Source organism: Squalius cephalus (genome assembly GCF_949319135.1).
Source record: "Squalius cephalus genome assembly, chromosome: 24".
Taxonomy (NCBI): domain Eukaryota; kingdom Metazoa; phylum Chordata; class Actinopteri; order Cypriniformes; family Leuciscidae; genus Squalius; species Squalius cephalus.
Window position 1 is genome coordinate 5,765,115 of NC_137145.1, and position 22,547 is coordinate 5,787,661.

The window sequence follows — 22,547 nt, forward strand, 5'->3', positions numbered from 1 at the left end:
CAACATTAATTTGGAGTTTAAATGTGAAATTATTACAACATAAAAATATATTGAAAACTTCAATGTTAGGAGCAATTGATTAGAGAAAAATGTGCAATTAATTATTTATTTATTTTAAATCGATTGACAGAACTAATTATATTATAATTATTATTATATATTTAAATAAATTATTTGTATATTTCTATTCTTCTTCTATTCTAATTGTTAGTGCACTGTTAATGTCTTAAATTGTTTATTTTATTAAAAGCATGTAATAAAAAATGTGTTTGTCTTAATTATAATTGATTAAAAAAAAAAAAAAAATTAAAACAATTATTAACTAAATGATTTGCCAAATATTTCATTTCATTTTCAAACACATTTCATTTAAAGCTGAAATATTCAGCCAACCTGATCGATTATTACCATTTCTAAATCTGAGAGCTACATAGCCATCTGCTGGCAATTTAATCATTTCAATTGTTTAAAAAAAGGACAAGATTATTTATTATTTGTGAAAGTTAGCATGTATAATAGCTCTGAACAGGATTAATAGAGGTTCTCACAGCCAGTATTTCACGCAGCCGGCCAAGACGTGACTCCGCTAACACAATCAACATCATAAACGCATTAAAACCATGCTGCATTTCAACATTAAAGCACTGTACATGCAGCTTGACTGCAATAAACACAGCAGGAGAACATCTGTCTCATGTGATATGACAGTGTAGCACAGTGGGAGACTGTTCGAGACGGCAAAGAATCAAATAGCACCTATTCTAGAAGCCATTCTCATTGACATTTTGCATTGCCAGACATGTTTCCATGCTTGTTTCTGGCTGTTGTTTACATCTACATGAGTTTAATATACACTGGTGGACAGATATTACTATGAAACTGGGAGGGTTTGACTTGCGTTATTTGGTGCAACAAACATCCTAACCACATTAAAGACTCTTTCAATTATGCTTCATGTACTGCACCCTTATGGTAAACTTTATAGTGGAGAAAAAAGACTAAAGCTACAAAAACATTACCAAGCACACACTCTGAAACATAAACCATTGCATCATGCTTGATGAGAAAGGGAAAGGACACCGTCTGAGGTACCAAGCCAAAGAAGCTCACACCTAGCAACCATACATTACAATTCAGCTTGTTTACAGGGTCACATGACCTTAAAGAAGGGGGTTTCTAGCTTTTCACTTTTACTCCACAGAGCTTACACAGGGGAGAAAACAGAGAAATTGAGCAACTCGCAGACTAAATCATGTGCGACTCCACCTCATTTCCCTTCCTGTGCCTCAAACCTCTGACTCAACGGCCTGAAGCCCCCAAATACGGTCTTTGAGTAGCCCGATGTCGAAATCCACCAAAAGCTCACCGTGTTGCCAAGGAACAACTATTCTAGGAGATGATGTCATAGCTTAGTAAGCATTGACTGACAATTGCAAAGGAGGGCTAAGGGAACGAACAACCTGTATGCCGTCTTAGTTCTGGCTCAAAGGTTTAATATGCTGCTTCAGCCCACCTTTACTTTACACTGTAATATTTCTTTACTGGTACAAATACTACAATATAAGAAGTGTTATGTTACCGACTGTGGCTGTGTCCGAAATCACCCCCTATACCCTCGTCGACTATTCCCTACATTAGTCCACTTGAAGGAGTGAATGAAAACAAGTGAGTGAATCATTTGAAACTTAGCAAATCGGCAGCTCCGGTAGCAAGATGAAAAGAAACTATGTATAAACCTAGATTAAACAATTTAATAATTAAAAAGGAATTTATACCTGTATGATATTACGCTGTACCCACATTGGACTTCATCGAATTCATTCGGCACGTGACTCTCACAGTGCATTTTGGGTATTCTCTAGCCATTGAGCATACATCGGTTGTACACTCGTTACTGCGGTGCATTATGGGATTGAATGAGTGCATTTGATAACATCCACTATGGTTTCGGACACCACTACAAATGGCTGTTCCCTCAAATAGCCCTATTTAAGGGTGTAGGGGATGATTTCGGACACAGTCTGTATATGTAATACAGCTATTTTGAACAAAAAGGGGTTAAGGGGTCATGCAGTGACGCCTATAATGGATAATCCAGTGAATTAAATTCTTTACAAATGAAAAATACACTATTTTATTAGATTGTTTTCTCTACCTGATGGATGCAACCCAAAAATAAGATTATTTATAAATGAACAAGACTGATATCAGTTTAAGAACAGCTGCTTCACATCGTATAACACACAAGAGTAATAATAACATCTTAAAAAGCCAATATACAAATCGTAAATTGTACAATATTTGATATACACAACCCTGTAATCGCACACAAGTTGAATTCCACATTAATGCGCCAATTTGAGATGTTGCTTGGCTAGTTCTGTCTCGATGACATTGCTGAATTCTTTCATGTTTTTTTCTGTCGATTTCTACCATTTGGATGGTATTGTCATTCTGTCCAGCTCTACGTCAAGATGTTGATGCTGAGCTTTCATCTGCTTGCCAGAGTCACTATAGATCAAATCAGCATCATATTGTCATTCATCAACCTGAACTTTCTTGGACGAAATTCCACTAAATTCTCTACACTTTGCTAAACTATACTAAAATATGAGTTTCAGTTGATGTTCTGGGCACACATTCAGTTTGTAGGCTCATCTAGTTTGACTTCAAACTTTGTTAACTTTGCAAACATGCCCAATGAACACAATATTGCAGAGCCTTGAGAACAAATCAACTCAGAATGAGTCAACTAAGCTGAAGAATGAGAATTTCCACAAACTAATCACAGGCTTCGTTAAAAGCAGACGGAGAAAATCTCAGCAGTAATTTGCATTTAAACAAACAACGTTTGAGACACGTGCATCTGAAATTGTGGCTCTCTGAAAACTTTAAAGGAGTAGTTCACTGAAGAACATCAACCTGAAAATGACAACCTAACCTATATGCTTTTGTTTTGTTTGTTTGTTTTAGTGAAAGAATAGAAATTATTATTTTTTTATTCCTTTAAGCCGATTTTGTGCCCAATTCTCCCCTTTGGGCAATCCTAAGTAAAGGCACACAAAAATTTCAGTCCGAACAATTTTATCGCCATTTCTTCTCGAAATGTTTTGTCTACTCTAAAGTCACGTTTGACCGCGAGAGGTTTTGCGAGATTTGGTGGTTTTGTGTCATGGTCACATCGCAGCACTCCACACATTGGAGGAACAAAACCATTAAATCTATGATTTTTTTTTTTATCATCATGTTTGTGGTCTCTCACATTTTACAAATCTTTTAGTGTGTGCCAGCCTTTAGAAGAATCACCTTGTGTAAGAGGCTTTGGGTCAGGGCGTGTGGGTTCAGCCTCCTGTTCGTCTTCTGTACTCCCTCCGTAATCGCTCTCTTCTCCAGGACTCTTATCTGCCCCGGTCTCGATCGCCTCGTGGTCTTCACTCTCTGGCTTCTTCTTTCTAAGAGTAAACAGTAGGTACAACATGTTAACAAGACATGTGCATTGAAAGAACTAATGACATTTTGTTCTGTTCTGCACTCGGTGGGAAGTTTCCGTGATTTGTTTTAATATTCACAACCATTAAAAAGTTTGGGGTCAGTAAGGTATGCCTTAATGTTGCTCTTTTGAAGTTTCTATTCATCCTGAAAAATCACGGTTTGCACAAAAATATTATGCAGCACAACTGTTTTCAAAATTGATATTAAAAAGAAATGTTTCTTGAGCAAGAAAATCAGCATTTCTGAACTTTCTGAAGCATCATGTGACTCTGAAGACTGGAGTAATGATGCTGAAAATTCAGCTTTGATCAAAGGAATAAATTACATTCTAAAATATATTAAAATGCAAAACAGCTATTTTAAATAATGATATTTCACAACATGGCTCTTTAAAAAAAAAAAAAAAAAAAAATTATCAATCCCAAACTTTTGAACGGCAGTGAACAAATAGGCAGAACAATTTGTTTGAAATCAATCATTATTTTTGCACTTCTTTCAAATGGCGCAGAAAGTAAGGCCTGTTCACAACAAGGATGATAACTATAAAGATAACGATAAACTTCTAAAAATCGTTCTAAATATAAAAGTCTAGCAGAGTTCACACCACAACTGTGACTATAACGGCACAGAGAAACGATATCGTTGAAATCACTTTCAGAACGATTTTATCTAGCTTTTGAACGAGAAAAACATTGACAGCCAATCAGAATCCATCCTACTTTAAAGAGCTCAAGCACTTAAAGCGACAGACAAGCAAGAGCTTAGAATAAACAGAACGATGTCGTCCGCTGGTGTGGACACTAATATAGTCTTTATGGTTATAGTTCTTGGTGTGAATGGGCATTCAGACTCTACTCCTTTATTATTTCAGCGTCTTAATCAAGAGCACAATGCTGATGGACTGAACCTTCTTGAGTTTGTTTGTACCTAAACGTTTTAAGGTTTCTATCGCGTTACAGTTGTCAACAAGGACAAAATTCATTTTAAGTTTTGTTTTACACCAAAATATTCTAATTATAAGCACAGCTGGGAAAATGTGCTCAACACAAAACTGGAAGTGATATTCATCAATGTAAGATCATCATGGGATTACCTAAGGAAACGGGCATTTCATAATAAGGGAAGGAAAAAGTTGAACTGAAAAAATGCTTGCAATCAAACGCTGCTTCATGTGAGGTTGTATCATAATGAAATTTGGCACACATCTTTACCTCAGTCGATTCTCTTCTATAGATTCTTCTAGCTCTCTGACTCTCTCCTGCAGGGCTCTGAGTTTGGCTTTCTTCTCGTTTAGGACCAGCACAAAGCGACTGTACAGCTCTCTCTCCAACGTCTCCTTTCCCTGGACGTATCTTTCCATCCTGTGGAGAGGGTAAAGACCAACACACCCAAACAGTCTCCCTGGTCACACAGACGTCCGATCGCGTGGAAATGTTTAGTTATGAGAGTGTTTTTATTACTCACAATTTTTTTTTTGTGTGGTATAAACACTCTATTACTTAATATGGAAAACTTTAAGAGCGTCTTTGAACTCAGACACCTGTGGCAATTGTTTGCTAAGTACACACACGCCAATAAAGTGCCGTCAGTGTTGGGAAGCAATACTAATTCCCTATAATTCTGGTTTTGGGAGATTTTAGAAAGTGCAGCACAGTCTAGTCAGTGATGTCAATGCTGTTGTTTCTCAGAGAGGAAAGACTGAAGCACATGGGGAACAAGAAAAGAAAGTAAAGACAAGCTTCTCATCAGGTTGGCCCAGGATTCCCTTGTGCGGCAAAATCCACTCATCCTGAATGCGTCATGTACCCCAAATCAGCCAAATAGACTGTTCACATATCTATAGTTCCCTCTTTTAACACGAGTATCACAGCAAACACAAACTAAAGCCCTCTTGTGTACTTGGACTTCCTTAGTAACGTTTAAAAAACGCAAACAAGATGGTCAAACAATCATGGGAGATCATGAGGAGGGGAAAGGGTAATACATGAGGAAGATGTAATCATGAACAGGTGAAGGGTTTGTGTAATCACACTATTGTGTTTGAAATTAGTTTTGGACATTAACAAAAAAAAGGTTGTGGATGTTCCCAGAAACAAAGAAATAAATCGAGAACATATTCCTCATGTTTTGTAGTCCACTTACAAGATAGTCGAGGTTTCAAGCAACAAAATATCATAATTTAGTTTTAAATAACAGTTTTAAAACCTAAAAAATCATTAGAAAATATATATATTAATCGTGATTAATTACAGAAAAAAATTTGTGGCGCGTCGCAGACCAGCACAAGACGAACAATTGTGGTTAAAAAGTATATACATTTTTTTTTTTTTTTAAATGCCCAATCGTTTCGCCAGATAAGACCCCATTCCTCAGCTGGGATCGTGCAGAGCCCTTTGAAGCACTTCAGATCCCTTTGAAACTGCATTGATTTGAACTTCAACATTCTGGTTGCCATTAAACTCCATTGTTTAGAGAAAAAACCTGAAATGTTTTCCTCAAAAAACTTAATTTCTTTTCCACTGAAGAAAGAAAGACATGGACATCTTGGATGGCATTGGGGGGAGTAAATTATTATAAATTATCAGGAAATTTTCATTTTAAGGTGAACTACTCCTTTAATGACAAACAGCAGTGGGTTTAATAGGCTGCTGTCACTTTAAGACCTGCCGCACATGATCCCATTTTCATTTAAGACTTAATTTAACTCATTTAAGACTGTGCTTGCTTGGATAAACAAAACGGGCATTTTGGCATAATTTTGTTTGTTTTTGTCCGTGCAAGCGCTGTCTGAAGTGGCTTTCAGTGCGCACTTTTCACACAGACAGGAGATTCGCAGACGCACACCAGCACTGTGTTCTCTTTTGTGTCTCGGCGCACTTGTTTAAAAGCATTTGCATGAATAAGAGCGTGATCATAATGTAAGCGTGAACACGTGTATGAGTGAACAGCTCAATATATATACCAAACATCTGTTTTTCCAGTATTGTGAGAGTTAAATGAGTTTGGGAGTATTGATATGGTGTGGACTTACTCTTTGGTGATGTGTTCCTGTTCTCTCCTCAGCTTCTGGTTCTCCTCAAGCAGGTGCTGGTTTTTGGCCCGTAGACGTGCGCTCTGCTCCAGGCCGTGACTAATGAGCTCCCTTATGACTTCAGTGGACTCAGGCACCGCCTGCAGCTCCACCACGCCGAGCCTGAACTGAGAAATAAAGAGAGAGTGAGATTAATAATAGAAGACCTGAGGAGACACCTGCCGATCAGCTATTAGCATTAGCATCCTGGCTGTAGACACAAGGGAGATTGACTAAGAGAGAACTGTGCCCACAGACAGACAGATTTATTTGTTGAGTTCGGAGTTGTGATGTGCCGCATCACTCCAGGCACCTGCTGAAAGTGTACTCGACTTCACCATGTGTTTCTCACTATTTATGACCAGTACATTTCCATTGCTTTCTACGGCATTCAGACAATCCTTACTTTTGACTGATTCATTGGAAAATGAACAACTAAGAACAAATTCACTCAGAAATCAGAACTACGGTAATATCAAGCACATTGAATATTTTAGAAATAATAAAACAGAAATTCCCATGACTATACAAGGAGATTTTTTTAACTTTTGGTACATTTCCTAAAAAATGTACAAAAATATACACACCTCAATTAAATAAAATTCCTTTCAGAAAGCAGACAATCGTGCAACATTATATATAATATTTTTTGTATTGAAAATATGTTTATATATTTATATAATATATACATACATATATATACATATATACATACTATAAATTAATAACAAGTAAAAAATAAATAAATAAATAAATTGTAATAACTAAGCAAAAAGAGAAAGAAAAATAATAATAATAAATAATTACATAAATAATGAAATAATTAATTAAAATAAATAAATACAATTATTAATGAATAAATGAATACATAATTAAAGAAATAAAAATAAATAATAATACAAATAAAAAATACAAATAAAAAAATAAATATGTATATGAATTAGTAACAAGTAAATTAATAATTATAAAATAAAAAATTATAAATAAAAAATAAGTATATAAAATACATTTAAATAATAAAATAAATTCTGAATAATTATAAGTCATAAAAAATATAAAAAGTAAAATATTATAAATATAATTATATAATAATTACTCATAATAATACATAGAATGGGTACATATTCACAGAAAAAAAAATTACTCGCAGACAAATTACTGAAATTAAATATGTATGGCACAGTGCTATTTCAGCACAGATAAAACCTTAAAGTCAAATGTAGGTGGATAGTGAATATAATGCTTTTGAATTATACAACTGAAGAATTCAATTGACGCTATAGGGATTTACTGCCCAACTCTGTCAACCACCTGGACAAACACAGAGACTTCCAGCCAGGACTCTTGTACCGATAAGACAAGCCAACCGCTGTGGCGAGAGCCAATGAGCGACAGCGAGTCTCTGATCCTCAAATAGATGAACTGACAGCATACATGAGGGACGGGCGCTCGGCCTCTAGTGTGCCAGTCTGTGAATGATAAGGGTGACAAGAGCGCTGAAGATAACAGACCTCACAGAGACCTGAGAACACAATGAAGTTTCTGCCGTAAACCTACTGAGACTGTCTTAATCAAACGCTTTTGTACTATAAATGACTATTAATCTTGACAGCTCTAAGTAAAAGACAGTGGGAACAATCAAGCAAATCTTTATGACCTTGTTGTGCACGACTCTAGTACTGTATGTAGTCATTAAGCACACACTTTATCTAAATTGACTTATAAAGCACTTGCAGGAACAATCATCTTGGAGAAATGGGAAGTTAAGAGTCTTGACTAAAGGCACAATAGGTCATTGATTGTTTCCTTGAGAACATTTCAGGTACCATTTCACACCCCAAAATGAACATTCGTCATTCCATCATTTACTCACCCGAACTCATTCAAAACCTGTAATACTTTCTTTCTTCCACTGAACATTAAAGGAGAAGTTTAGAAGGATTTCCTGGAAGCTCAAATTCTATGAAAGCAGATGAGGATGGATGCTGTCAAGCTCCAAAAAAAAAAAGGGGAAAAAGCAGCACAAATATTGTAAAAGTAGTCAATTCTACTCGTGCTCGTCAAAGAAATGCTACGTGTGAGGAACAGATTAAAAGTTACACTTACTACTTTTTTTTTACTACCAAATTGCTTCAGAAGCCTTTTAGATTCCAACACACAAGTCAATCGAACTCCTTTTATGGTGTTTTTGTGCATTTTTCCACAGAAGAAAGTGAAATGGATTTGGAAAGACATGCATGGGATGAATAAATTCCTCACCATACCACTCAGATTTTTCATTCTAACACAGAACGCAATAGCAAACACCAGCTCTGACGCAACTGTCACATTTACCAAGCAGTAAACCAGAGATCCAACATGGAACCTTTTCCAGCCAGAATCTGACGTACCAGCGAGCAACACTCACACCGAGGCCTTTAAATGATGAGCTAAGAACTTCCACGTCTCAGAGAGCTTGTTTGGACAGTTCTGTGTACCGAACCTGGAGAGAACTGATTCATCTGATCTAACATTGAGAAGCCAAACTCTGGAGACACAGATGTCAGTTGAATTGCTATTAGAAACTCTTATGACTAAGAAGTGGCATTATATATATATATATATATATATATATATATATATACACATATATATAAATAAAAGCAATTTGAATTATATTTTATTTATATCACACAATACATGAGAAGGCAGCCAAACTTTAGAGCTGAAGTCAAGAGTAATACTTTTTGTATTAATATTATTAATACAAATAGATAGATATTAATATTATCTATTAATACTCTACTAGTATAGGTTTTCATGCTTGAATGTTCAAAAAACACATATTTGACATTAGCCGCGTTTCCATTACCCTTCAAATTGCGCAAATTGAAATTGCGAATTGAAAATACACCCAATGGAAACACGTCATTTTCGCAAAAACTCCCATTTATCGCAAACAAGTTTTTATGCTCGCATGAGGTGGTTTTTCAGGCAATTCGAAAAAGCAATATTTCGCAAAACTGCAATGGAAACAGTTTTTGCGCATTTACAGGTCACCTGACGTAGATGACGCGGTGTGTTTGGACAGAATACGAGACAGAGTTCTTTATTAAATTCATATAAGACAAAAGAATTACATGAATAATGGATTCTAAACCTCAAATAAATGCCACAATCAAGACCTCGCAGCAGATATGAGGGAGAAACACCCAGAAACACCTCAAATGTGCCGCTCACAAGTACCGGTATAATAAGGGTCGTTCCTTATCATTAATGCTTGGAAAACACACATACATCTCCTTCGATTAATAATAATGGCTAGTGCAGTGGCTGAGATATAGTACATAATCCTACCAACGTCCGTTGCCATGGTTTTTGGAATGATTTTATTTATTGCAAGAGGAAAAAATGAAGTTTTAGTCACATAACATCGGTTATTGGAAACGCCGTCAATTCGGAATCGCTTTTTGTCGATATTTAGAAAAACAAAATCGCAAAAGTTTTGCGCAAATCTATAATGGAAACGCGCCTATTGTTGCAGCTCCTCTCTTTCCAGTCTGTCAGTAACGCTCTGTTTAGTTCCTGTCTCTATGAAGCCCCTCCCTCTGAAAAGATCAGTGTACTATGATTGGTTGGCTTTTTTTTTTTTGCGTAATCCTTGGGCGGGAATTATTTTAATGTGCAATATTGCGACGCGTTCGTTCCTGGAGAAAACTCAAGACTACAATCAAGGTGTTTCAGGGAATTAAAAAAGGCTGGAAAAGAAGCAAAGTAGAACACACCCCCTTCAAATGAGGAATACTGGTGGGTTTGATGACGGACATGAGGTAAACATGACCGTAATCCAGCGGAGTTAAGGAAACGAAACGTTCCCCCAAAAGAGTGACTAAGAGTGACCTCTCAACAGAGCCAGCTTTGTTTCTGAACATGGCTGGATGGTCTGGAAAGTATTAGACGGTTTCATCTCTGCAATCAGTCAAGTGGCCGGCAGAACCCAGAGCAGATGCCATCATATCCCCGAGAGGACGCTGGGAACCGATCTCCGTTTGTCCCTGTGGGAACACTCGTTTTCTAGGTGCCACAAACACACTACCACACACAGAGCGCTTCGGACCTCCCAAAGTTTCACATACAAAAGTCACATGAAAATGTTGAAAATGTGCATCAGTAAACTTCCAGTGAAACTATGAGCAAAGATGGCTTTGCAGGGCACTTTTAGGTCAGCAGTAGATAAAATAGAGATTTCATATTTCATATTTTAATGCCATATATTAAATTGCACATTAATATATCAGGGGTGTTTCCTCAGAGGAGGCGAGGGTGGCAGTGCCTCCTCAAAGAATTGGATGAGAAAATAATAAAAACAAAAATAAAAAAAGCTGAAATGTTACAAAATATGACATTAAAAAGTGTACGAATCACTAATTTTTCTAAAGTAACACTGTCCAACAGCGACACCTGCAGGTAAAGTTAGGGTCGGATCACACACTTTTTTTGTTCTACTACACAAACAGCAAAAACGCGTGACGCAGGTCAGTGGAACAAAAAAAGCGCAAGGTCTAGAAACTTTTTTTTTTTTTTTAAGTTTAACACATTTTATCTTGAGCGTCGCATTTTAAGAATGCAGTGTCATGCGCTAAGGCTGCAAAAGATGCTAGCGCAACTGTTAAAGACGTCCGTCTAGTGTGTGTTTATATTGAAAAACAAAGGAAAAGTAGGGCAGAATGGAAAAACACGCTTTGTGTGAATGGCTAAAGCGTGCAGTGGGTTTAGTGGGGGGTAATTGAGAATGAATGGGGGAAAGTCCTAGCCTGACGTCGTCATACTCAGATTCTAGTCAGAATGTGACTTCCTGACCTAAAAATGTTGTGGGCGGGGCTAAGTTCGGCTGGCATCCAGGCTAGGAAAGTCCCTGCCACTGCGCTGTTATTGGATATGATTGGTTATGATTGGATACGATTGGTTTGTGTGATAAATCTTGCTTTCGTGCGTGATCGAGAATGAACAAAATGATGGCGTTGATGGGAAAACTAATTAAAAATTAAGTAAACAACTCAGCTACTTAGATATCACCGCTTTGTCTTGCCAAAATCAAACTTGAAATGGCCTGAAAACATGATAACTGTGGGGTTTTCAGTGATCAATCAGCTCGGGGAAGTTAAAGCTACATCTCTGTGTCTGTGAGTGTTTAACGAGATTGATGACTGATGATCTGAAAATAAATTGACTATTAAAAAGGACAGCTGAACATCAGTTCACTGTAAAAAAATTCTAACCTCCCCAACTCAAACTTTTCCAGTGACTGGTCAAGTGATTTTCCAGTGATTTTTCAATTGGCCCAAGTGAACTTCTGTAAATTATCAAATTAAATTTACAGAATTTCACTTGGGCCAATTGAAAAATTTTGATGTGACCAGTCACTAGAAAATTTTGAGTTGGGGAGGTTAGAGTTTTTTTTACAGTGTTAAATTGTTACTGTCTTTAGTTATTATTTTGGAAAAAATGTCAAAGTATGTATAGTGAAATTAAATTATTTTAAATACCAGTACATACTAATTATCATACTATATAATACACACTCTATTATCAAGAAATGGACTAATAAACATAACACGTGTATACAATTCTCAACGGTGTCACTGTGAAGAGAACCGTTTACTTGATGACGGCTCAGTTTAAACACATCCACATGTGTTGGATAAGAGTTTGTGTAGCCCAGCTCAGGGATGCAGAGCATCAGTGTCAAGCTAGTTTACAGCTGTGATCTTCCACGCGCTGCCAGGAGCGCTTCCACATGTGCCACAAAAAGACTCGCTTCAGCGTCAACACATGAGAAGTGCTAAACAATTAACAGCGAAGGAAACAAGAGCAAAAAAAAAAAGCAGTCCCCCTTAACGTGGATCTGATAACAATTACAGCATTTACAAAGATGTGGAGGCATTGAGACCCAACCCATGGAAACATTTAAAATCCCTCATGTTTGCTGTTTACTTGCTGGATTATTTGAGTAAACCGGATCATATCATTTTTAATTTGGCACTAGTATCTGTCTGAGAAACCATGAGAAAGTCCAAAAATCAAATACTTCAGTACAGATGTAAGCATTTAAGCACATGGTTGTTCCAATTTAAACCAATCAGATCCTCATTTCCTCACCAACCTCACCTCATGCCACCTCGGAGCGGCCGTGTGCCCTATCACGCCACGATAAGAGCTACAGGACCAACTCCGTTAGGAAAATGTGCTCCTGGCAGCGGCCATGGGAACTGATGTTCTTTCATCAAAGCGTTTACATCACTGCACATCTGTTTTTAACCGAAAAAGGCAATGTTTTGTAATAAATTTCTATAACACTAATAAACCGAATTTTTTGATAAATTATAAAAAAGCAATATACAAATATATTATATAAGCTAATTACGTTGTGTATTAGTAATTATACAGGTATGTTGTTATACATCTTCATTAGAATGATTTCTGAAGGATTATGTGACTGAAGACTGGAGGAATGATGCTGAAAATTCAGCTTTGCATCACAAGAATAAATTATTCATTAAGATAAATAGAAATAGTAAACAGTTATTTTAAATTGTAATAATATTTCACAATATAACTCTTTTTATTGTATTTTTGATCAAATAAATGCAGCCTTGGTGAGCATAAGAGAATTCTTTAAAAAATATTTTATTATCTTGATTATTTCATCTTGATTATTCCAAACAGTGTGTGTGTGTGTATGTTTTGTAGTAACTTTCTTAGTAACACTAATAAACATTATTTTTTATCAATTATTATAAAATATATTTATTTAATATATATATATATATATATATATATATATATACATATATATATATATATTAATTTTTTTATTTTTATTTTTTTACACACATTTATAAAATTAAAAATATAAATAAAAAAATATATAAATAAAAAAAGGTTACCATTTTTAATCATCTGTATAGTTATATATGTCTTATAGTAATGAGCTCGTGATTTTGACTACAATGATTTTTGTACCATATTTGCAGCTTATTTTTCATAAATGGTCAGAGTGTAGATTTGGTTGTTATTGTTAAATTCTAGTATATTATATATTGTGTATAGTATATTGAACTATTTAAAAAGAGTGATAAAAACAATTTACCATGATATGGCCCTTTAATGATTTATTATAGACATTTACCATATTTCTTTTCCAAATCTGGCCAACCATTACTAGTGAAATGTGTAATATCCTTTTGGCATTGTAGTAGGAATACCACTATGTCATCAAGACGTGCAACCTCGGCTGTTCAAGAAAATGCCTGTTTGTATTTGGGCCCACCGGTAAGGAACATCTGTGAAGGTGTAATACATGCTTTAGGAAACAGAAGTCAGGGTGTCCGTAAGTCTTTAGAGGGTTACTGTAATGAAAGTGCCGTCTTCAAACGCTTGTGTCAGAGCTGTCCTGGCAGGCCAAACACCTGCTTTTCCAAACCCCAAACCTGAACATTTGCATGGGACTCTTTAAGGGTTTTCTGTCAGCTGTTGCACTGAAGAACACTGCAGCTGTGTCTTACCACCACACTGGAAGCTTGAAGAAAACCGCAAACAAATAACAGTCTGTCGTTACTTAGAAAGTAACTTCCCTTCAGGAGCAACAAGCGGCAAGATTTGACGGATCATTCATGTCTGAAGTACAAAAAAAAAAGTTTGATACTTATATTAGGGGTCTGCTCGTCTTAGTCTTGCTTGCACAGCTTAGCTCGCCTTTACAGCTAACAATAAAAACTTGGTTGATGACTTTTAAAAGCACCGCCATGATAAAAGCTGTTCGATATGGTCATATTTAATATCAAACAGAACGCTTGTGTCTCAGCAGTCCATTAATTACCTCAAATATTTACTAAAACCTAACACTGGCACAATAACACTCAGCACAGGTCCAGATTTTTAAGGCGTACTTGGAGCCAAGGAAGCAGAGAACCGTCAAATGTCCAAAACAGCTTTACTCAAGAGCATAATAATGGATAAACTATAGCGTGGGAGCTCAGACATGCTTGTGGGAAGCTACAGAAGCCCTAAACACACTCAAAAGTCAAGAAGAGGACAGCTGGAGCTTTCTGTTAGCCTAATTCATAACCACAGTTCAGTGCACTTACACATAATACACCACAGCTCAAAAGTTTGGGGTCGGTATGTTTAATGTTAATGTTTTTAAAGACCTTTTGATCTATTTGATCAGTAAAAATATTATTACAATTGAAAATAACTGTAATATACAGTACCAGTCAAAAGTTTGGAAACATTACTATTTTTAATGTTTTTGAAAGAAGTCTCTTATGCTCATCAAGCCTGCAGTTAAAAAAAAAAAAAAAAAAAAAAAACAGTAATATTCTGAAATATTATTACAATTTAAAATAATGGTTCTCTTTTTTAATATATTTTAAAATGTAATTTATTTTTGTGATGCAAAGCTGAATTTTCATCAGCAAGTACTCCAGTCTTTGGTGTCTTATGATCCTTCAGAAATCATTCTAATATGATGATTTGATACTCAGTTATTATCAATGATGGAAACAGTTGTGCTGTTTAATATATTTTTTTGGAATACTTTTTTCAGGATTCATTGATGAGTAAAACGTTAACAGCATTTATTCATAAAAACAGCATTTATTCAAAATAAAAACATTTCTAACAACATAAATCGTTACCATCACCTTTTATCAATTTAACGCATCCTTGTTGAATTAAAGTACTAATTTCTTTAAAAAAAAAATAGTTATTGTTCCCAAACTTTTGAACGGTAGTGTATATTGTTACAAAAGATTTCTATTCTAAATAAATACAGTTCTTTTTAACTTTTTATTCATCAAATAATCCTGAAAATAGTATCTCAGATTATAAAAAAAGTATTAAGCAGCAAAACTGTTTACAACATTGATCATAAATCATCATATTAGAATGATTTCTGAAGGATCATAAGACACCAAAGACTGGAGTACTTGCTGATGAAAATTCAGCTTTGCATCACAAAAATAATTACATTTTAAAGTATATTAAAAAAGAGAACCATTATTTTAAATTGTAATAATATTTCATAATATTACTGTTTTTTTTTTTTTTTTTTTTAACTGCAGGCTTGATGAGCATAAGAGACTTCTTTCAAAAGCATTAAAAATAGTAATGTTTCCAAAATTTTGACTGGTACTGTATTTCAAAACGTAATTTATTCCTGTGATTCAAAGCTGAATTTTCAGCATCATTACTCCAGTCTTCAGTGTCACATGATCCTTCAGAAATCATTGGAATATGCTGATAATATGAACAGCTGCTTAATATTTTAGTGGAAATCACGATACAGTTCTGGATTCGCAGATGAATAGAAAGTTCGAAAGAACAGCATTTATTTGATATTGATTTTTTGTGTCACTTGTGTAACTATAATACTGCTATCATTACTGCAGGTTGTTAGAATATTAAGCAATATTCAATGTTACATAAGTCCACACAAATGTCAACAAGCAACCTAATGACGACTCTTTCACACAAAATTACGCATTTGGCCAAACTTCCCTCTCTTGCCGAGAGTCAGTTTCCCTTTTCCCAAATAGACACTTGCCATTTCCATTAGTCACCTCTGCTGTGACAGCAAAAACGAAAAAGAAAAGAGAAATAACTTAATGCTGAAAATTACATGATTACGTCTGTCGAGTTGAGCAATAGGGTGTTAGTGAAATTTAAGAAAATAACAGATAATTGAACAATTTTACCAGATTTTCAAGCCTACAAAACAACTTACATTACAACACTTTTGCACTCTTTATATATCAGTTCTTAACTGGAGGGTCACGACCCAAAAATGGGCCACAAGTCTGTTCTGAGAGGGACAGGACAGAAATACCATTTAGCCATCAAAATTCAGGAGACATTTACATTTTCCAATACAGTCTATTTCATTATAATTTTGATCAAAATCATTTCCATATTGTTGTGCTTTTGCTCCGGCCTTCATTCAATTGATCAAAGTGACAGTAAAGACACTGATGTTCCAAAAAAATTCTAATTCAAATAAATGCAGTTCTTTTGAACTTTCTATTCATTAAAGAATCCTGAAAAAAAACCTTTCGCAGTTTCCATAAAAATATTAAGCAGCACAACTGTTTTCATCATTGATAATAATAATAAGAAGAAATGTTTCTTGATATTTGAATGATTTCTGAAGGATCATGTGACACTGAAGACTGGAGTAATGATGCTGAAAATTCAGCTTTGCATAAATTACATTTTAAAATACTTAATTCACTTTTTTATAAATTGTTTTATTTTGCATAGTAATAATGTTTCCCAAAATCACAGTTTTTACTGTGTTTTTACCAAATAAATGCAGACTTTGTGAACTTTTGTGAAACTTACCAACCCCAAAAGTTTGAACAGTAGCGTATAAGAAATGTAAGGAAATGGCGTGTAGATGCTATAGAAAAGTAGCCTATAAAGTGCAAATGATCATGTATTTACTGCCAAATGAATGTGAATGGCCAGGGTGTTAGGGTTTGTTTCTGTACTTTAGCACAAGTCACAGGAGCCCTTCCCATGTGTCTATGATATTTCTCTATCAGGGCTCCAGACTACCATTTGAGAGCAGTAGCACTGGTGCCGCTAAGTTCTACACATGGAGGCGCCAGCACCTGATTTGTTGGTGCTGGGGGGGGATTTTTAATAAATAATAAAAAATGACTATTATTTTGCATTAATAAGTGCAGTAACTTTTAATATCACATGTTTATTAGCACATTTGACAGTAAAGCACTGAGCTTGAGTTGAGATGCAGATAAAAATGAACTTTTATTAACAACGGTAACATGTAAAAATCGTTTAAATATATAAAAAATATATTTTTTATTTCTGATCATCACATTAAAAATAACATTTAAATTGGATGCTTAAAAAAAGCATTAAAAATGCTTGAATTTCACTCTCAAAAGGTCCCTGAACCCTGAAATGAATAATGTAAAAATATTTGAATATTTCTTCCACAATACCATGGATACAGTTAGCGTTGCAATGTTAAATCCATGGTGAATGTTGTCGATTTGTCGATTGAAAAGCCTTCTATAACCCGTTTACTCATAGCACAGTGTTTCTCCTGGTTTCCATGTCAGCGCTGTATGGTATGATATCATATCTATGGTTTATTAGGGAAGAATTTTGCACCGAATTTGAATGCCTCTCACTAGATCTAGCAGCAATATTATTATTAATGCTGTGAATTGAAATGTCTGATTGCATGATCAAGATTGGCCCGCAAGTAAACCTGTTCTGAGCTTGCGCTGGTCTGACTCTGTGCTGATAATGGTCCGCAGCTCAAACGAGAAGCGCGGTTTCGTTCCACTTTCATTTCGTTTTGATGTTTTTCATATGCAACAGAAATGGCAGCACTTATCATTTGGGCAACGTGGTGGTGGCACGAGTGTGACCTCTAACAAAATGTTGTCGCACCAGCAAGAAGAAAGGTCACAGTCTGGAGCCCTGTCTATCCATATATATATAGCGCATCTGTCCATCTCCAATACTACTTGAAAACATCTCATGTTAAAGAGGCTCCCCCACTTACTCCATTAATAATGAGCATGCAAAACTGGCTTCAATGTAAGACAGGTCTGAATTCGAAACGAGACGTTCAGAGTGAAGGAATTCTCTCCTGAGACCCGTTTTAGACAAAGCAAACCTTATGTCAGATTCATCTTTCTCCAGGCTTCAATAATTATGCCGCACAATTGCACTACAAACAGACCGTTTCTGCTACATTCACACTACACAGATGGAAATGATGGATAAATTTAACATTAACAAATGCAGTAGAGTGAAAAAAACATACTTGGATCTGGTTGGTGATCTATGTATTGACGTTAGAGTTTAGCGAAGACTTCCCAGACACTGGAGTTCTTGGCACCCTTGAGCTTGGCAAGAGATCAAACGAGGGGAACCTCCTTTAAAGCTCGACATAAAGAGCAGTAGTTCTCTGGGAATGGTTAAGTGTTGAGAGTGATTTTGGCCAATCACGACTGCAGGAGAGCCTCAAGCAAGCAGAAATCGCGCAGTGCTTCCCTTATCCATGAAACAGATGTGCTCCCATAGAGGAACGAGACCGATGGAGGAGAGGGACGTAAGAATGAATGAACGAACGAACGAACAAGAGCATGAACAAGAAAAAGAATGAAAAATTGATGGACAGAATCAGAACAGACAGAATCAACAGATGTGTTCATGAAGATGAACAAGACCAATGGTCGAGACAAAGTAATGAATAAATGAACAAATGAATGAACGACAGAACGAACAAGCAACAAACAAACAAAAAAAGTGATCAAACAATGATTTAACAATTTGTGCATCTCATATTTATGTATAAAAATATCTGTCTATCTATCTATCTATCTATCTATCCATCCATCCATCCATCCATCTAAAATTAGAAATAAAAAAATAAAAAAAATACATATAAATGTTTTTGATATAGATGGACGGATGGACAGATGGACGCATAGACAGACAGACGGACGGACGGACGGATGGATGGATGGATGGGACACAGACAGACAGGCGTTGAACAAAGTTACCTCACATAAAAAGCTCTTCCCAGCCAATAAGTAAGTATTTTACTTTATTTTTAATCAAAAATATACTTTCATCTCTATAGCAATGGAATTATTTCACTTTTGTGACTGTCACATACTAGATTTCACTCCGCATTTATTATATTGGAGAATATTTTAATCAAAAGTCCGGCCAACTTTTTGCATTTGCTGCTCCGCTCTGCGAGTGTTCATTTTGAACCCTGTCTGCACACTGGGCAAGCGCGTGTCAATCAGTGAGACTATTACATCACTCTGTCCTGCGTGCCACTCACCGAGATGTCGTTCTGCACCTTCTCATAAGACAGCTGCAGCCGGGGGCTTCTGGGTATCTCAGGTGTCAGCTGGAAGTTGTACTCCCCCTCCGCTGCCGGGCCCTCTCCGGTCAAAGCCAGGTGCAGGTCACCAACATACCGCTCTCGTTCCAGCTCCATCTCCTGAGCTTCACGGGACACGTCCTCCTCTGAAACTAACCAATCAACCCCAGCAAGGGACATGTGGTTTGAAACCAAAAGCAGTTTTGAAAGATGTCGATGTCATTTAAATGTGATCATTTGACTTCCTACCTTCACCACTCCACGCAGAGACGCCATCGGAGAGAAGGATTATGAAGCCGGATCCGAGATCCTCAGCCCACTCTAGCTTGAGAAAGAAAATGCGATGAGGCTCAGAGGAAATGGAGATCTGACGCACGCTAGTGCTACGACACCTGCAGAAAACATGACCATAATAACATCACACAGAGCTGAAACACAAAAAACAATTATGACAGTACATAACATTCATTACATCTGTGAAAATGAACAGACATAATTCAACAACTTCAAAAGTATCTGCATCTGCCAAAAATAAGTATATTGTTTAAAATATTTGGTTAATTAGAATTTTCTTTTACATCTCATTTTACATCTATTAATTTAATTATACTGTATAATAATCATAATAATATATTATAATTAAATAATTTTGAAAAATATAATTATAGAATTACTTATCTTTGTAAATTAAAATTTTATTATAATTATTATATAATTAAAACATTTTATATAAAAAACAATAAAAATTAAAATAATAAAAACTATATATATTCTACCAATATCTGGATTGCAATGAAATTATTTAACTTTTGTAACTGTGTCACACACTGGATTTCCCTCTGCTTTTATTATATTGGAGGAAAAAGTATACTAGATAAACTTTTGACGTAAATTTAGATGTAAATGTAGATTAAGCTGTTGCTCGTGTAAGACTGGAAAAACTGGAAGAACTGGAAGAGAGGGCAACTCTCTGAGAAAACAAAGTAAATTAACATCTGAACTCTCTTGCTATATTAACATCCCCATTTGAGACACGATCACACATGATTTGATCACCTCCCAATTTACAATTCTCTCCCTTCCCCATCTCATCTCTCTATCATGCTGAGATCCCCTGAAATTCACCCAAAGATCTATATGGTTTAATGTGAAGAATTATCATACAACACTATACATGTCTGGTATCATTTGAAATGTCTCAGTGCGACTGGTACAAAGGTCTCATCGCCAAAGTAGTAAGCCAAAAGGTAATAAAGTTTTTAAGAGTTTAGAGATATCTTGCTTACAGAGAAGGGTGGGTCTTTCATGCAAATGACATCCTGTCCTCAAAAGGTGTCAACTCTGGAGACTGTGATTAATGCAAATTCCCATTGTTAGCACATGTTTAGGTTTCTTTCTTGGTCTGAGTATATAAAGAAATGAATCAAGAGGCTCGGGGCGATTTGTAGCTCAAATCAGCCTGTGATGCTGAATGTGCTCAAGACACTCAGCATCAAGTATTTTCTAATGTCAGGTTCGCATCTTTTCTCTTTATTCCAGAGCATTTGATGTTTTGTATTTATTATCTTTGAACTGATTATGTAATTTGGCATGATACATTTACCTGACATAAAAAATTTTTACATTTGGATTTATTCTGAAATTATTAACTTTAGTAGATTACGTTGTATCCATTGTTATCGCAAATCTGCGCCAGATTAGTGACGGACTAGAATCCAGTTTGAGTGGAGCATAGGGCTCACCAACTGCGATTTTAGAGTTCTGGTTAATATTTGGCCCTAGATCAAGTGTACTTGGGATGTAAAGACAAAAAGGGAATTTCCGTTTAGGACAGCAAAATGTTGCTCGACCATCCTAAATAGTCTTACCTCTGTTTAATGTAATGTTACTCTAGTTAAGTGTACGTGGGAAACCATGGCATGACCAAACCAAAGCTATCAGAGAAGTAATATTGGTCGGCTTATATCTGTAGTAGTGGTCATGACCTCTGACTAAAGAAAACATTACTTTAAATCCAGTGTATACAACCAAGGTGGCTATACAAAATATCTTAGATAGAGTACGCGTGAATGCGACCATCTAAGATATAAGCCAATTACCTTTGTTTAGTGACCCAAAACTGATGAGTTTGTGATCGTGGGCCCACATAATATGAGCGGCCGGTGTGAGAACCCTGTGAGTAAAGAGTTAAATAGAATAATCCAATGTGCTGCTAAACTATTATATAAATGACCGTAACATAATCGGCATATATATTGAGGAACTGCAATGTCTCGTAGTTTAAGTCAAATTATAAGAATGATAATCTAATGCCAATTAGTTATTGGTCATGTATATAATAGTTTAGCAGCACATTGGATTATTCTATTTAACTCTTTTTTTGTACATATATTGTACATATTAATTTAAAAATATCAGTATAGTCACAGACTGAATCTGCAGTACTGAGTTCTTGTGAAAAACCTGTTTAAATAAGGTAAAAAGTGTGTAAGATTTTGAAAGTACGATACTCTTGATAGAAGCTAAAAACTTGAATCAATTAGTCACCGGTCAGAAAACTTGTCGAACTCTCTGCAAAATCCATTGAATGCCTATTGCCTAGTCACCGGCCAAATCTGCTTTCTAGATACTGGTCGGCCATTACCAGATGGATGCAGACCTTACAGCAGTCAGCAATATCCAGAGAGTGATGTGTGAGAAACATCTGACCTCTCAGGTCAGAGCTGACAATGTGCAGCGGCGAGGGGAAAGGTGAAGGACAACATGCAGTATATCTGTGTTGACTGACTTTAGCTTGCTTGTCAAACTGATAATCAATGTGTCCAAAACCCTGAGTGAACAGTCTACATCTGTTTCCCTCCCGTCACACATCACTAACCAAATTGTTGCTATTTTTGACGTGACTTTTGGCCAATGTAAAGGAACAGCGGGGGTCGTTGACTCGCCGTATCTGAAGAACCAAGGGAACAGGACAGCCATTCATTAGCTACAGTAACATCTGCACAGAGGTGATTTTTCGTCCTCGGTAATGACAGATGCAGCCTATAAGAATATGAGAAGGCGGCTTTG

The 22,547-nt window shown here is 35.9% G+C and overlaps 1 protein-coding gene across 2 annotated transcripts in view; it reads right to left on the reverse strand.

Moving 5' to 3' along the window:
* Positions 1 to 22,547, reverse strand: part of xrcc4 (X-ray repair complementing defective repair in Chinese hamster cells 4) — a 37,627-nt gene that overhangs the window by 10,796 nt on the left and 4,284 nt on the right. For both annotated transcript variants that reach the window (XM_079862016.1, XM_079862017.1), the window contains exons 2-6: positions 19,728 to 19,870; positions 19,437 to 19,630; positions 6,524 to 6,690; positions 4,704 to 4,853; positions 3,307 to 3,452 (exon numbers count right to left, since the gene is read on the reverse strand). In XM_079862016.1, coding sequence (XP_079718142.1) covers positions 3,307 to 3,452; positions 4,704 to 4,853; positions 6,524 to 6,690; positions 19,437 to 19,630; positions 19,728 to 19,870 — 800 coding nt within the window. The remainder of the gene's footprint in view (positions 1 to 3,306; positions 3,453 to 4,703; positions 4,854 to 6,523; positions 6,691 to 19,436; positions 19,631 to 19,727; positions 19,871 to 22,547) is intronic.